Source organism: Notamacropus eugenii, chromosome 5 (genome assembly GCF_028372415.1).
Source record: "Notamacropus eugenii isolate mMacEug1 chromosome 5, mMacEug1.pri_v2, whole genome shotgun sequence".
In the NCBI taxonomy this organism is placed as follows: domain Eukaryota; kingdom Metazoa; phylum Chordata; class Mammalia; order Diprotodontia; family Macropodidae; genus Notamacropus; species Notamacropus eugenii.
Genome location: NC_092876.1, coordinates 155561800 through 155579818, shown reverse-complemented (window position 1 = coordinate 155579818; position 18019 = coordinate 155561800). Strand labels below are relative to the sequence as shown.

At 36.9% G+C, this 18019-nt stretch overlaps 1 protein-coding gene across 3 annotated transcripts in view; it reads left to right on the top strand.

The window, feature by feature from the left end:
* ARHGAP42 (Rho GTPase activating protein 42) overlaps positions 1-18019 on the top strand; it is a 379722-nt gene that overhangs the window by 333976 nt on the left and 27727 nt on the right. For all 3 annotated transcript variants that reach the window (XM_072611294.1, XM_072611293.1, XM_072611296.1), the window contains exons 18-19: positions 5501-5606; positions 13069-13228. In XM_072611294.1, coding sequence (XP_072467395.1) covers positions 5501-5606; positions 13069-13228 — 266 coding nt within the window. The remainder of the gene's footprint in view (positions 1-5500; positions 5607-13068; positions 13229-18019) is intronic.

The following is an 18019-nucleotide window of genomic DNA, read 5'->3' as shown; positions in this document are numbered from 1 at the left end:
ATTATTTGAAGTTGTTCGGTTGATTTCAGTGAGTGCCTTTAATTGGTCAATTGCATAAAGTAACTTGAGACTTGAATGTACCTCATAGATGCTGTCCTGTCTAAAGAAATTAACTTCATTAATTAATTTTAATATTCTATTGTTAAAATCATCTGCTTCGTGGGATAAACATACTTTAAGAAAGTTGGACCTAAAGTAAAGTTCTTTAGCATAAAGCTTAACGAGCTAGGAATTGAAAGGGATGGTTCTCATTTCACCTTAGTCACTAATGAGCTTTCTAACTTTCAGGAAGCCGCACCTCACCTCTTTGTCCCCAAGTTTGCCATTATGTAAAATGAACATACTGCACTAGTTAATTCCTAAAGTAGTTATTTGACTCAATGAAATTATTTTTCCATTGATTTCCATTATAAAATGGAGATACATTCTTCCAGAGTAAAGGATTGGACCCTGAGTGTAACAAAAATTGAAATGTGAAATGACCTTAATAAAATTCAATAACTGCTATTATCCAGTGGGTTGATTTCTCTTTCCGTTCTAGCCACGGAAGAGACGAAGCCCTGACTAGGGACAGTTTTCAAGGACTTAAAAACAAATTCCTTTTTTTTTTTTTTCCAATTTTTCAATATATTTATTTAAAGTTTTGAGTTCAAATCCTGTCCCTCCCTCTTTCCCTCCTCTTCCCCATCCCTGAGATGGCAAGCAATCATAGATGTAAGTTATACATGTGCAGTCATGTAAAATATGTCCATACTAGTCATAAAAATAAATTCTTAACCTAATGTGAGAAAATCATTTGGAGCTCTGCGACTGGAGCTTAACACCTGCAAAGGGAGAGAGCGAAGAAGGCAAAGAGAACAAGTGAAAAACGGGACTTCTTGATGTCTTTAATTGATTAATTAGCACAATTTGATCATTAGTGTGTCTGATCTTTGTTTGGAGAGGTTGTTATGTCTACATTGGCTTTCTTTTTATAAATTAGAAATAACAGCTTCTATATTTTCATTAGTGCCTGGAGATACTTACTGGTGGGTATGTAAGCTAATGAATATAGAGCTTTACCCCCAAAGTCCTTACCCATGCACAGTGCCTTTCTTCTTACAAAAGTCTCTTAAGAGACTGTCACATCAAAGAGTGACAGCAAAATTCCTCATTACAAGTTACATAAGGTTGTCATTGTTATTTCTAAAAAGGTACATTTGAAGAACAAAAGAATAAAGGATAGAAGTTATGGCGTTTTAAATCTAGATATCTAAGATCAGTTTATTAGTATAACAGCCATTTATAGCACTTATTAACAATTAATGTTTTCAAATTTTGAAATTCTTCAGAGGTCCCTGATTTTATCCATGTAGGTTTTTCTGTACCAGCCAAAATGATAACCCTCTCAATAACTCAGTGTGCGTGTGTGTGTGTGTGTGTGTGTGTGTGTGTGTGTGTGTGAAAGAGAGAGAAAGAGAGCGAGAGTGAGAGAAAAATAGAGCGAGAATGAGAAAGTGAGAGAGTGAGAGAGAGCAAGAGAGAAAGAGTGAGAGAGAAAGAGCGAGAGAGAGTGAGAAAAAGAGTGAGAGAGAGTGAGAAAAAGAATGAGAGTGAGAAAAAGAGCGAGAGTGAAAGAGCAAGAGAGAGCGAGAGAGTGAAAGAAAATGAGAGAGAGAGCGAGAGAAAGAGGGCGAGAAAGAGAGAGCGAGAGAGTGAGAGAGAGAGCGAGAGAGAAAGAGAGCGAGAGAGAGAGAAAAAAAGAACGAGAAAGAGAGAGAGTGAGCTTCTGAAGGATAAGGTCATTTCATAGCCATTTTTTTAGTTGTAGTATACTTTGGATTCTTTTATGATTTTGATTTTCTTTTAGGCAAGATAGGAAATTTTTTCTTAAAGAGCTATTAAAATATGCGCATAACAAGTTTCTTCCATAAATATAACTTTATTTCAAAATGTTTCATGCATCGATCATAGGAGAACAGTCAGTGTGCTCTGGGGTAAGGAGGGAGCATTAGACCAGGTTTCAGAAGGTCAAGGTTATAGTCCAGACTGAGCCACTAACTCATATCTTTGGCCAGTTTGTTTCATTCTTCTTGTGGTGAGTTTCCTCTTCTGTAAAATGAGGGAGCCAGGCTAGATAAGTGATAAATCTTTTCCAGCTTTTCTCTATTCTTATATGTCTGTCACTTATGTTTGTAATAGTAAAGTATTACTTAAATGTCTGTTTTTCTTTGCAATGATAATCAGTTATGGAAAAGGTTAAATAGATTGGAAATTTGAATTATACAAAATAGTGAGATGTAAGGAAAGTAGTTCCCATGTTTTGAACCATAAACATGAAAATATTGTAACAATTCATTAATGCAAAGATAAGAATTATGACATTCAACTTGCCAGAAAAGTCTTAAAATAAAAAATAAGTGAAAAGGTTTATAATTCCAGTAAAAAAAGAAAATTATCTCATAATCCATAAATGTAAAACTTTTTAAAAAATTTTCTTTTAAAACAGAGGAATAGGTAAAGGCTCTTAATGCATGAATATCTAGTTTTACAAGTTCATAGAATTTAGATCTGGAAGAGAACTCAAAGATCATTTTGTCCAATATCACCAATTTTACAAACGAGAAAAATTGCTCTTCATCAGACAGTTCATAAGTAGCAGGCTTAGGACTTGTTCAAATCCCTTGACAATATATCCATTGTACATTCCATAATATCATGCTACTTCCCTCAATCTTGACCTATATTAGAATACAATTAGAGTGCAGGAACACACAAACAGGCAAGCTAATGGTGTAGTCCACTAAGTACAATGGGTAAAGGACAACTAAATCAGGATCATTGGCACTAATAAGAACTGATGGTAGAGAAGGAAAATATCCAGAAGGTGAGAGAAATTGTTATTTCTGTCTTATATTAATAACCAATTATTAATTGAGATTATGATTTTCCCTTTTCTATTTCCTCATTCAGAAATCAGCTCCTTGTAGGTTATTTGGTCAGCGTCAGAAGAACATTGCTGATAGATGAGATTTCCCAAATCCTTGGGATACATGCTTTCTGAGCTTGTTCAAGACCCCACATAACTAGGGAAGCTTAGTTCTGGTTAAAGAGTAAAGAGAATCTAATCTGGGTAAATTTGGACCGATTTCTGTTTTATCCGGGCAAGTTTGGATGAGGAGTAGATCCCTTTGTCTAGATTGCCTGAGGCTGGGGTGGTCTGGAAGTAAGAATGACATAATCAAAGTCACATTCCCCCAGTCCCTCATTAAAATAAATCCACCTCTCATCATAATATTTATTTTCTCATTAATTGTTAATCAGTCAGATTTGATTGCTGGCTGTCAGGAGCATCTGCTCTTCCAAGGGCATATAAGCATTGAAAGGCATCCATGACTGGTTTCTCAGAGAAAGCCAAATAACCATCTATTTATTAATTTTTTGCTAGCCATCATTTATAAAATTATTAATTACCTGAACTTTTCATTCATCACAAAAGGAAAGACAGAGGAAACAGCAGCTAAAATGGTACAGTAAATTTGTGATATTTAGCGAAGGGACAGACATTGAGGTGAAGAATGTTTAGCCTTATATACCTTAATAGCCAGCCCCTGAGGGCTTTTCTGTATAACAAAGAATAAGGTATCATTCAAAACAATGATTTTACACGAATCATAAGAAGTTAAAATTAATCATTTTGAGCACTATAGAAAATAAAGAGTGACAGAAATCTATTTACAAAAATCAGGTTCATGAAGATTTTAGATAAGCAGTTTACTAAAAATCGCTAGTATTCTCACGGTCTAAATTGTATTCTAATCTCATCTTCTCTGGCTTAGAATATGTCATATTTTTAAGGTGTGATATGACACGCCAGACTCTTAAGATTCATCGTGTTTGTTATACTAACACCCTAACATATGCTGTACATCTAAACATGGGGAAAAAAATCAAAGAATTTTTGGCAGAAAGTAGTAATTCACTGAAACTACACAGCGCGCACATACACACACACGGCATCATATTCAGTGTTTCATGAAGTTTAAACCTTATGCCTTTTGTTCTTCATAGCAGACTGGATGACAAAATAAAACCCAAGAACTCGCTTTTTTTTTTAAAAAGAAACTTTTCAAACATAAAGACACTTAGAGTACAAATACAAAGACATGTATAGATGAACAAGATTTTCTTTGCTGCAAGTGATGCCCAAACAAAGAATTAGAATTTTGTACTTTGCAGATAAAGCAAAATAAAAATTGATAATATCAAAAAGGTAAACAGAAACTACATTGTGCTTAAAGGCATTATAGATAATATACACTCCAAATAGCTTCACATGAAGGTTCTTAAAAGAAAAGCTAATTGAATTGCAAAAGAGACAGAGTACCAGAATTGTAGAAGACTTTAATATCTCTTTCAGAACTGGACAAAACTTACATGAAAGATTTTTAAAAGAAGGAAAGCATAGAGATGAACAAGTTGTTGCTATAACTAAAGATTTAATGGACTTAAGATAATTCACAAATTATATTTTTTTTAAAAAAAGGGAATACTAAAGAGCTGACATACTTCTCAGCATTTTATGGTACCTTTCCCAAACTTGATCATCTGATAGAATGTAAAAGAAATATCAATGCTTGTTAAAAGACAGAAACATTAAGAATATGTTTCTTTATACCATAGCACTATAAATAGTAATGAATTAAGGAATAAACAAAAGATGCCAACCTAAATGAGACAAAGTAATAACATCCTAAATAATGAGAAAGTCAAAGAATAAACAACAGAGACAATGTAAAAGAAAGAAATAGTGGAACCATGTACTTGTAGGATTGTACCTATAAGAGTACTGAGAAGAAATATTGCTTATCAGAAAACATGATAGCAAAATAGGAAAAGAGTATTAATGAATTGTTTATTAAAGAATTGAACTGACAATATGGTAAAAATGAGTGACAACAGATAAACAGCAATTAAGATGTTAAAAGAACTAATTGAAGGACTTTATTGTGGATCCCCTTGATGGATTCCCTATAAAAGATTTAAAGAAAAACTTGCATGAGATAAGAAAGCAGAGAGCTTGTAATAGGCATTGGTGGAAGGAGTGCCCTTATTGATGAAGTCACAGATCCTTCCAGTGAGTAAACTATAATAGTTTCATGTGCCACCTGCTTGCTACCAATAATAATGCTCGTGGTTAAAGCATAGTAGGAAGCAAATGTGTCCTTGTATAGTACAATTCAGTTTATGTTAGAATGCTATGTATGTACTACATATAAAAAATTGTATGCTACAATGCTAAGATAAAAAAATTCTGTATTTAAATGCCAGTAAGAGTTAAAGTTAAAGGAGGTTGGATATTGATTTCCCAGGCTGAATTCTTACACATTTATATAAATAGTGTAAGTATTTAGGCTTGTGATTGAGGTTGTGATATTAATAAGTGCCTTGTGATTTAAGGAGTACCATATATTTCTGGGTATTTATGACTCAGACCTTTGTCAACTCTGTTTTGTTACAGAATCCGATGACCAAAACTACAGGGTGGAGGCAGTCCATGCGTTGGTGCACAAATTACCAGAAAAAAACAGAGAGATGTTGGACATCTTAATCAGACATTTAGTCAAGTAATTCCTCTCACCATATTTTTCCTGTTTTCCGTATCATTGCAGTTTCTGCTTGATAGATAGTATACAATTTAGGAACTTTAAACTAGATTGCAGTGATGTCTGTACTTGTAATTAGGGATCCAGTTTCATCAGTCAGGTGAGATTGAGGAGTCCCAGCATGGTAAGTACTGGGAAAATCTTACCCCTTTTTAATGTTAGTTTGAGTATGGCTTTTGGAGGGATCATAGGATCATAAAATTTGAGTCTGAAAGGACTTCTGATGTCATCCATCCTTTCATTGTGCTCATTTTACAGATGAGAAAATGGAAGCCCTGTGACTTTATGATTTGCTCAATGTCACAGAAATAGTGCATGGCAGAGCTTGGATTTCAGTTTCTGACTTCAGTGCTGGCACTTCTTGCACTATCCGATGCTACCTCTTAATTGGTTCTTATTGCATATAGTCATAATTCATGCAGGAGAGTGATATGGACAGGAGATGTTCAGATACTACTGCTTTGAAATCAGATCAGAATGAAATGAAAGCTTGGCTTAGGTGGAAGAAGTTGGGTGTTAACGCTTATTCACAAGAAGCAACTGACTCATGAAAGCCATCCGTTGTGTGCTTGTACTCCCAATTGCTATTTTGCCAAGATAGTTCAGTGTTTTGTGGTCACAGACTCCCCTCCTAACCTTGGGCAGCCATCTCCCAAATGTATTCCATTTATCACAGAAGGGATCGGTCACTGGCAAGTGGCTTCTTGGAAATTTTCATTTCATCTTCTTTACTGGAAGAATAACTTAAAGCTTATCTTTCTATGTTGCTAAAGATAAGAGTTGTATTGTCTTATAATCGTTATAAGCATAATAATGTTATTTGCATATAATAATTGTACAAGCATATATATAGTATTTTAAGGTTTGCAAAGTGTATTACAACTGTTACCTCATTTTATACTCACAGTAACCTGGGAGGTAGTTGCTATTATTCCCTCTTCAGTACAGATGAGGATACTGAAGCAGACTGGTTAGGTGACTTGCTCAGTCACACAACTAAGTAAGAGTCTGAGGCAGGATTTGAACTTAGGTTCTTGACTCCAGTACTCTATCTTCTGGGCCTTTATTTGGAGCCTTTATATGGAAATGACTATAAATGCACACGCACACACACATACAACCCCTTTAAAAATATTCTCCTGGATGGCACAGTCTTGGCTTAATTTGTACACTCTGCCCATCACAATGTGAATGCCCAGAAATACTTTCCTTAAAGCAGGAATCGTAGACATCAACTGCTGTACCTGCAAGATAGAAGGTTCCTGAATAGGAGCTAGGAATGCAAAGGCAAAAATAATGTGATCTTTATATCAAGGATCTTTTGTTTTACCTAGGGCAGGTGCTCCTAACTTGGGCTTGTAAATGTTTTTTTTTTTTTAAATGTTGCTAACTGTATTTCAATATAATTAATTTTTTGATAATCTTCTGTGTTTTACATATTTATATATTACATGTATTATATATTATATTTACATAATATAATGTATAGTATAGGTACATTATATATTTATTTTGTATTTATAATCTTCTATGTTTTATTTTATGCATTAAACATTCTGAAGAGAGGTCCATGGAATTTCACCAGACTACTAAGCAGGTCTATTTTATCACAAAAAAAAAAAGATTTATAACCTCTTCTCTAAGGGATGGTGACAGAGTCAGTATATACACAAATAAATGTAACATGAAGCCATTTGAGGGGAGAGAAATAGCAACAGAGAAGCAGGCTTCACTTGGAAAGTGGCATATACATTGAGCCTTGAAGGTAAGTTGTTGGATCTGAATTGTGGTAGATCCATGAAGCAGGCATCAATTTTTGTTATTTAAAAAAAAAACAAAAACTACCTCCAGTTAACATGAAGCCGTGCTTTGGATCAAGAAAGCTGAAGAAGTGACTTTTAAATGGAAATAAGAGGCAAAATGAAAGAATTAAAATCAACAGGTGTTTGATAGTCAGGAGAAGAAGGGAAATGATAAGAGAGAGCTTAGCCATCTTTGATTTCAAGTGACCTGGACTCAACTGAACTTTATCCTGGAGTCTGTTAGGTAGAGTGGTGAATGGAGCGCTAGCACTGGATTCAGGAAAACTTAAAAAGAATTTAAATCAAGTCTCAGATATTTACTAGTTGTGTGACTTTGGGCAAATCACTTAAACTTGTTTTTCCAGTAGATTCAACTGTAAAATGAGGATAATAATATTATGTAAATCACAGGTCTGTTGCAAGGTGAAATGAGATATTTGTAAAGTGCTTATTAGCACAGTGCCTGCCATATAGTAGGTGCTTAATAAATGTGTATTTCCTTCCTTTATTCTTGGGATCTGAAAGAACTGACAGATGATTACAGAGCTACTATCAATGATATTTGAAAGATTATGAAAAAACTCCAGTATTAGCGAAGGGCAAGCGTTTTTCCAGTTATGTGTGTATAGATATTTTTATCTAGAAAATCAAGACAATATTTGTCCTCCTCCAAACCTATGGATATGTGTCTGTGTATACGTGTGTGTGTGTGTGTGTGTGTGTGTGTGTGTGTGTGTGTGTGTGTGTGTGAGAGAGAGAGAGAGAGAGAGAGAGAGAGAGAGAGAGAGAGAGAGAGAGAGAGAGAGAGAGAGAGAGAGAGAGAGACGGAAAATATGAACCAAGCTGATTTTCCATTTTTTGGTAGGATTACTAAACTGGTAGATGAGGGGAATTCTGTGGGTATAATTTACCTAGGTTTTAGTAAAGCTTTGAATAAAACATCTCATTCTGTTCTGATGAAAATGATGAGGCATTATGGATTAAACAGTAATATAATCAGATGTATTTAGAGCTGGTTAGATAACCTGACTCAAAAGTTAGTTGTTAGTGGTGCCAAAGGCACATGGACAGGAGGTCTCCACTGGAGTACCTCTGGGTTGTGTGGTTGGCCCTCTGCTTTTTCACATTTTTGTCAGTGTATTAGATAAAGGCATAAATGTCATATTCATTAAGTATACAGATAACACAAAACTGGGATGCATAGGTAAATAAATAAGGATCTTGACAGGCTAGAGGATTGGTTTGAATCCAAGATAAAGTTCAGTGGCGATAAATGTAAAGGCTTGCACTTGAGTACAGAAAATCAATATCACATATGTAGGAAGGAGGCAGCTTGGGTAGAAAGCAGTTATTTTGGAAAAGCAATTGGTTTTGTACTGGGCTACAAATTCATTTAACAGTGTTGTTGTCGAGTCGTTTCAGTTGTGCCTGATCCATTTGAGGTTTTCTTGGCAAAGATAACTGGAGTGGTTTTGCCATTTTGTTCTCCAACTCATTTTACAAATGAGGAAACTGAGGTAAACATTTCTGAGTTCTCACAGCTTGGAAGTGTCTGAGGGCAGATTTGAACTAAGGAAGATGAGTTTTACTGACTCTAGTGCTGTATCTGCTGTTCCACTCAGCCACCCTTAGCAGTGTTAGGTAGCTGCTGGTGTGATCTTGGGATGAATTAAGGTCATAACTTCCAGGAATGCTGAGGTCATAGTCTCACTCTGCTCTTGTCAGGCTTCATCTGAAGTACTGTGTTTGATTCTGGGCATTGATAAGCTAGAGAAAAGCCAGAGGAAGACAGCTAGAATGGTGAAGGAACTAAGCTGGTTTAGCCTGGAGAAGAGAAAGCTCAAGGAACACATAGCTCTCTTGAAGCATCTGAAGCACTGTCATAAGGGACTATATGTGTTCCATTTGGCCCCAGAGGATGTTGGGTGGAAGTTACAAAGAGACAAATTTAGGCTTGATGCCAGGAAAAACTTTCCAATAATTAGAGCTATCCACAAGTGGAATAGGCTGCCCAGAGGAATGAGTTAGTTCCTTGCCCTTGGCCATCTTCAAGCAGAGGCTGGATAACCACTTGTCAAGTATATCATATTGGAGACTCTCAAATACTGTGACTTGCAGAAAAATAAGTTGGTTAACAGACCTTGACATTGTTTTGGAAAAAAAAGAAAATACCTCTTTTTCAAACTACCCTGTGTGTCTGGAAATAATGCATTATCTACATACTCGGTCACCAGTGTCCTAATTTTGACTCCTAAAATCCCAACTCTAGATCTGTGATTGTTTGATTACCTGACTACTAGCTTTCTTTGTGGCTCTAAAATAAATAAATATTTGCATTAATTTAATCTTTTTCAACAACCTACATTAGTTCCTTTTAAAAATTCCTATTCTAAAATTTATATTACATTTAAATGCAAAAAATGAAACAGCTGAATGTGATATGTAGAAACTCCAAGTGTTTGTAGATTTTGAATTCAAGTTACTAGAGAATGTGGTATAAAACATCTCTTGTTTCTATCTATACTGGGGGGGAAGGGGGCCCTTGAATCCCTTTGCACTTACCGCCTTTTGCTTTTTTTCCTGTAAAAATGGCCTTAAGATAATTCCAAATGATTTTATAAATGTTCATAGCAAAGCCCTGATTTCTGATTGGCGCATCCTAATATGAATTTGCTCTTTTTCACCCAACAAGTTTAGATATTTCCAAAGGAAATATTCATGTGTCTGTCTCCCTACCTGACTGAATGAATGAGGTGCATAGCCAGCTAACGTGCATGATTACCTGTGTCTGTATCTATTCAATAACCTTAGGAGGATGGTAATTCCATGTTGAGAAAATTGGTTATCAAGATGTTCCCTCTTATACGTAGTTGGGTTATCAACTGTCTCTTTTTTTAGAAGAGACAGAGTTTTGAGCTGATTTTCAAATTAATACTCAGTGAAATTAATATTAACCTCGTTGTTTCACTGTGAAGTGCTGATTTCAGCAAAAATATCTCAAACTATCACCAATTTAATTTCCTTGCAATGGCTTTATTTTAAAAAACATTCTTTTTTGTAGAGATCTTCACTAAGGAAATAATTAAAAATGTTTAGCTTGCAAGTCCAAGAACACTGAAGGGTACTCAGGACCTATGTACTTATATTTGAAACAGTAAAATCCAGTCCATCCCATGTTGGAGGTAAAGGGGTAGGAGATAGGAAAGAATCCAGGAAAAAAATTTCTCCTCCTTGTTCTGCCCAAAGGAGTCAGTAATTTCAGTTGTCTTGGACAGAGGGCCAGCAACTGTATATTATATTCCATTTTCTTAGTTAACTGTGTCATAATAAATGAATAAGACTTTTAAAAGATTTCAGTGTGGTTTTATGGAAAGAACATTATTAGATTAGGATTCTAAAGATCAGAATTATAGGTGCAGCTTTTGAACATTCTTCCTTTTTTATTTTCTATGAAGGAGTAACAAGGATGATCATATTAACTAAAAGAACAGGAGATCTCAAGGATATTTGGTTTAAGAATATAGACATGCACTTGAATGTGTCTATACACAGTGACAGTATGCACCTAGGCAAGTACCCCCGGGCAGTTTTCTAAATGTTTCAAAGCAGTTTTTAAGCATCATTGCTAGAGGGAATTTCTTCACTACGGAACTCCTTACGTCCATGAAAACACGTCCTTTCTCTTTCAGAAATCTTTTTGTCTTCCTCTTCCTCTCCTTGTTCTTCTCCCTGTCTCCTTTTATGCATGCACACACATGTATGTATATGTGTGCATGCATGCATACAATTAATTATATTATTACATAATTATTATGTAGTTTATGTGTATAAATCAATTGGATGTGTGTGTGTTTCTCCCCTCCCTTTCTTCTCACTCTCTCTCCTCTTCTTCCTTCTCTGTCCTCATTCTATTGCTTCTTAGAATCCATTTTGAGCCTTTCTGTTGACAAGTGTTATGGGACTCATGTGAGTAACATGAGCACAATATTTAATCTAGAAAATGAATCTGTTTGTGGATAATCACATTGAAAGGGAAAGAAGTCCCATGACTAGTAAATGTACACCATTACACTCTAAGCTATACTTATATATCGAAATATAGATATAGATATCATGATTATGGATGAAGTCATTGAGATACTGTAAAGAGTGCTAGATGTGGAGAGGCTGCATTTGGAGTCAGGTGACCTATATTCAAATCTTTTTTTCTGCCACTTACCTTAACTGTGTGTCCTGGAGATTGGCTTTCCTCATCAAATGCAAAATCCTGCACTTAGCTGACCTCTAAGGACCCTTCTGACTTATATCCTAATATAATCCTGGTGTCCTGGGAGACCTGACTTCAAATCCCATCTCTGACAATTACTAGCCATGTGTCATTGGGCATGCCACTTGGAGGTCCTATGTCCTCCTTTTTATAAGTGGAATAGTCATGGTTTTCATCCTTACCTCACAGGAATTCTTGTGATACGGTGTATAAAAGGTTTTGGAAGCCTCAGAAGCTCTCTATAAATTTCAACCCTTATTTTTATCATGATTATTAATTGTAAATTTATAAAAATGCTTTGGGAAGCTAGATGGTGCTGAGGTTGGGTGCTGGACCTGAAGACAGGAAGATTCATTTTCCTGAGTTCAAATCTAGCCTCAGATACTTATTAGCTCTGTGACTCTGGGTGAGTCACTTAACTCTGTTTGCCTTAGTTCCTCATCTATAAAAGGAGCTAAAGAAAACACTTGTCCATTCATGCTTTATTCCTGTTCAGGTTGAAATGATACCATTGAGGATTCCAGTCTCCTCAGGAAGATATCATTAAAGTAGATGCATATGACCAGGGATTCTTTAAAACTTTATCACCAAATGCTCATGACCTAGGTACTTGGGAGAATAAAGTCCTTTATTGTCTCTTCTTGATTAGCTGTATAATTAAAAGGGACAAATGGCAGAGAAAATTCAAAACAGCTACTAATATGGTAGTATTTGTCCTTGGCTTTAGGAGATATCCCAAGGTAGTGTTTTTTTTTCCCCTTCCCAAGCTACTTAGTTGTCTTAATTATAGTTTAAAAAATATTTGGGCCCCATAAGATCTGAGAAATCACCTCCCCCCTGCTCCTTTGCAGAGGTGGGAGGAAAAAATCCACATATGTGGGATATTGTATATAATGTCTGATTTTTCAATTTGTTCATAGGTTTTACTGAATTTTTTTCTCTTCCTCCTTTTTTTACCTTTTGAATAATTAATTTTTATACAATATGGCTCTCCAGGAGGGGGAGAAGGATGCAGGGGAAATCTAAGAAATTTAAAACAAAAAGTAGTGTAAAAATGAGGTGAGATTTCAAGAATCCCTCTGGTTTCAAAACTTTGATTTAAAAAACATTATTTTTCATTTCTTGATCCCACAGCAATCAGTGGCAAAAAATAGTGATGGCTGAAGGAGCTTAGGGTAAGGTTGGTGACAGATAGCTTAGAGGAATGCTAGGCATAGTGGAGAAAAATGATCTACATTCCAAAATGTGGATGTACAGATCATTACAAATTCATTACCTTCCAGCAGTTCAATTCTTAAAATTTGGATTAATATATTTTTCTAATTATTCATCTTGAATTTTTTTTTATTTATAGAGTATCATTGCATAGCCAGCAGAATCTCATGACTGTCTCCAACCTTGGAGTCATCTTTGGCCCTACTCTGATGCGAGCACAGGAAGAAACCGTAGCTGCTATGATGAACATCAAATTCCAGAACATTGTGGTTGAGATTCTGATTGAGCACTATGAGAAGGTATGATCAAGTATTTGCCTAACAGGTGCCTTGAAGACTGAGCTAGTTAATGAATGAAAAAAAAAATGAATGAATGAAATAAAAGTACTTCCTAAGTCCATACTATGTCCTAAACACTGTGCTAAATGCTGGGGATTCAAATTTAAAAAGCAAAGACAGTCCCTGTCCTCAAGAATCTCAGATTCTAAAAGGAGACATACATATAAGGGGAACATAGGCCAAGGAAAGGAATTTTATTTTTGAAAGTGACAGGAATGATGAAGGGACCTGCTGGGGAGTGTATTAATAAGGTAGGTAGCAAGAAGATGCCATGGATTGATTAAGTTAAGCACATCCATGGCCCCTTAGGTACAGGGGGCCTTGTGAGTGAGGTACTCACCAATCAGGATAGCAGAAAAGTTATATAACTTGTTATGAATGTAAGGAAAGGAGTGGTGGTAAGAGCTGTCCTTGTGTGGCTTGAAAGGAACAGAATAGAATCTCTAAACTTGGTCTTCCTACCTTTATCCAAGGGAGACCTTCATTCCTACCAAGACAGAACAGGAGGTTGGGGACCAGACCTCTCCTTAGAGAGAGAGGGTGCTCTACTAGAAGCATATCCTTTTGCCGTCTTAAATATCAATCATCTAGACAATATGATCAGGTTCAAGCTGTCATGTGATTGCTTTGTAATTTTGGGGATAGGGGGCACCCCATGGTCTATATCCAAGGCTTGCCCCCTTCCTCAGCTGATACAACTTTCACAGTGAACACATATAGCAAATAGCCAAGAGATCCATTTATCCATATCCTGATAAAACAGAAAACAGAGAAGGTATACATAGGAGAATGTATACTAGACAATGCAAAGTGAAGAGACCCTCTTATTGAAAGTAACGTCAGCTTAACCAAGAGAGAGAGGATTCCAAAGTCTGAAGTCTCCAGTCTAATAAGTTGGTAATAGGGACATGCTAGAGACTGCCAGCTCCTCTCATGTCTCTCCAGAGACCTGAAATGGGAATGACATCATCCATCTTCCCTCTTGAAACTAGAAACTAAAAGTGCCTGAAACAACTTGATGTTTGAAGAGTCCTGGAGAAGACTGGTGACCAAGAGTCCCAAAGAAACTGGCCCTGAGGAGTCCTGAACGGAGACCCAAAGGAGTCTCTTCATCCTGTCCCACCCTTCACAGAGGGTAGGGCTTTCTGATGTTCAGTTGCATCCAGCTCCTCATTTCCCCATGAATGATAGTACTCCAGATCTTTCTGTCCTCCAGTACTTCCCAAAGTGTGTCCAAGCTCATGTTCATTGCATCCATGACAATATCTATCCATCCCATCCTCCTCTGTCTCCTTTTCCTTTTGCCTTCAGTCCTCCCCAACATCAAGGTCTTTTCCAACGAGTCCCATCTACTCATTATGTGGCCAAAGAATTTAAACTTGAGCTTCAATTTTTTGACCTTCCAGTGAATAGCCTGAATTAATTTCTTTCAATATTGATTGATTTGACCTTTTTGTTGTCCAAGGGATTTTTGGAAGTCTTCTCTAGTATCAGAATTTGAGAGCATTGATTTTGTGGCACTCAGCTTTCCTCATAGTCCAACTCCCACAGTGTTACATTGCTACTGGAAAAACCATAGCTTTGACCATATGGACCTTTGTTATCAAGATGATGTCTCTTGCTTTTTAGCATGTTGGTAGAAACAACTCTGTGGCATGCTTCCCCTTTTCCAGAACTAGCCCCTTATTTCAGAGGCTCTGAAGGAAAATGTTACAAAGAAGTTAGACTGTCTAACAAACTGAAGGTCTATAGAGCCATTGTGCTGACCTCATTGTTGTATGCCTGTGAAACATGGACAAGTCTACCAGCGCCACGCTAGGAAACTGAATTGCTTCCATTTGAATTGTCTTAGGAAGATTCCAAAGATTATCTGTCAGGATGTGTGTGTGTGTTTGTTCTTCGTTGCTGAAGAAGACCATGCCATCAGAGAAATAATGACATGACTTGCACTTGACTTTGTTTTGAGTGAGGGAGGACAGTGTAGGTCACCAGCCTCACTTCTCCTCCAGAGCCATCTGAATCCAGTGACCAGATATTCATCAGTATGACTGGACATGACCCAGGCAATTGGGGTTGAGTGACTTACCCAAGGTCACACAGCTAGTGAGTGTCAAGTGTCTAAGGTGAGATTTGAACTCAGGTCTTCCTGAGTCCTGCACTGGTGCTCTATCCACTGCACCACCTCGCTGCCCCATCTGGCAAGATAAGATACCAGACGATGATATCCTTTCTTGAGCTAAACTGCCAAGCATTTCAAACTGCTACAGAGAGTGCAACTACGATGGGCTGGCTTTGTTGTTCAAATGTCAAATATATGTTAGCTTTACTAAAGGACTATGTTATGAAGAACTGATGCAAGGTAGGTGCTCACATGGTGATCAGAAGAAGAGATACAGGGACACTCTCAAGGTCTCTCCGGAGAACTTTAGAACTGATTGTGAGACATGGGAGTTGGCCAAGAACTACCCAGTATGGCATATCCATGTCAAAGAAGGCACTGTGCTCTGTAAGCAAAGCAGAATTGCAGTAGCTCAAAAGAAACACGAGATGCACAAATTTAGACATATCTGCTCCAATGTTCATATGGATTATTTGTGCCCAATCTGTGGTAGAGCCTTCTGAGCTCATTTTGTTCTGATCAGCCTTAGTCAGACACACTGTACCTCAGCTCCACCATAGTGATATCATTTTGGTCCTCTTTGAGAAAAAAACAACCATGCTGTCCAGCTTTGCCATAGCTTTCCTTTCACAGAGCTAGCATCTTATGATTTCATGACCACAGTCGCCACCTGTAGTGATCTTTGAGCCCAAATTATAATATCTGACACTGCTTCAATTTCCTCTCCCTCTTTTTGCCAGTTGGCAAGACCTTCATTTTTATGCTGTCCCGTTTCACTCTCCCCGAGAGGCTTGTCAATTCTTCTTCACTTTCTTCCATCAGAGTGGTATTGTCTGTATATCTGAGATGGTTGCTCTGTCTCCTGGCAACCTTAATTCTGGCTTTTGATTCATCCAGCCTGGCATTTCACGTGATATACTCTGCATATTAGTTGAATAAATAAGGTGATAATTTTCACCAGTAGGAAAAAAAGCCCATACCAGGGAGTTGGGAATAGGGGTCACATGAGAGAGGAGGCTTGTCTTTATTGAGTTGTTTGTTGGGAGTGCATTCCTGTGAGATTTTAAGAAGAGCCTCCGGTTTTGTGCTAATAATTTCTTTATGAGGACTCCGTCTTTCTTTTACTGGAATTAATCATTTCTTCAGGAATGCTCACAAATCAGTTTTCTTTTCCTCTGTTTCATTTACTGTTCAAGGTTTTCTGATTGGTATTTTACCATTTCCTTTCTTGGGGGAGGGGAGCATTCTAATTCTGCTTTTTGATTTTTCAGCATTCCCCTACAGCTTCTTTCTCTCTGGTTTGAGACTCTTTATTATCAGGTTACTCTTGCTTTAAAGAAACAAAAAACAATCCATTGCATCTTTAAGGTATCTGTCTGTTAAATTCCCAAAGAAATGTTGGTTTGTTTTTTTTTATTTTTAAAGAATGTGATGCAGGAATGATGGTAGAAATAGGAAATGTAGTTATTCTCTATCCTAGGCAAAGTTGTCCTTCATGAATCAATAATAGTTAATGGTTCCTGAATAAGATTAGGCCATTTTGTTCTGAGTCATTATCGTGCTGTATTCATTCCTCTTCCTCTTTATTAGTCTCCTTGGGTATGTGCCTACCACTCCTAACGAAAAACTAACTAAAGTGACCTTCTGAGAGTTCATTCAGTGGAGAAAAAAACAAACAAACAACCGGAGAATGTTTTACCCATTCATCCCAAGAGCCCACATTTAGAGTATAACAGCAAGAGTCTGATCACAATCAGTTCTTTTAGGTAGGGCTAGATGACCTCTGAGGTTTTGTGTTTTTCAACTAGAAAGTCTGAAGACCTTGTATCAGATCTCAGCTGTGCCACTTACTAGCTCTGTGACCTTAAGTATGTCATATAACCCTTTAAGGCCAGGTTTTCCTGTTTGCAAGATCAGAGTAATAACCTTTGGCCTGTCTACTTTCTGACTTGGTATGTACACGTTCTGACTCTGCTGGGGGACCTTGGGCAAGTTACTCTACATCTTTTGGTCTCAGTTTCCTCATCTGTAAAATTCAGGGATTGAAATAGGTAGCTTCTATGACTCCTTCCTCCTCTAAATCTATGATCCTATAATTTAGAATAGAAAGGTAGTATGGTGAGTTAGAGTGCTGGAGCTAGTGTCAGGAAGCCCTGGTTTCAGATCCAGTCTCTGGCAATGTGTAGCTATTTGACCACAAGCATTTTGCTGAACTCCTCTGGGCCTCAGGTTTCTCATTGATAAAATGAGGATGATGATGATGATGATGATGATGAATGCATAAACATTTATTAAGCATCTATTATGTTCCAGGCTTTGTACTAAGCACTTAGGATACAAAAAAAGGCAAAAGACAATAATGATAATGAACCCTACCTCATAGGGTTGTTGTGAAGCTGAAATGAAAAAATGCATGTATACCTTATATAAATTACATATACGTCATTGGCTTTTATTAGCATTATAATATAATGGCATGTTTTTATCATGAGAAGCAGTATTGTGTAGTGGAAGGAACACTGAATTGGGTCAGAGACTTAGGTTTGAGCCCAAGCTCCTATGCTTGTTAAGTCTATGTGAGTCAGTACTTCTCTTCAAGCCACAGTTTATTCATCTGTCACTTGGGGATAGTG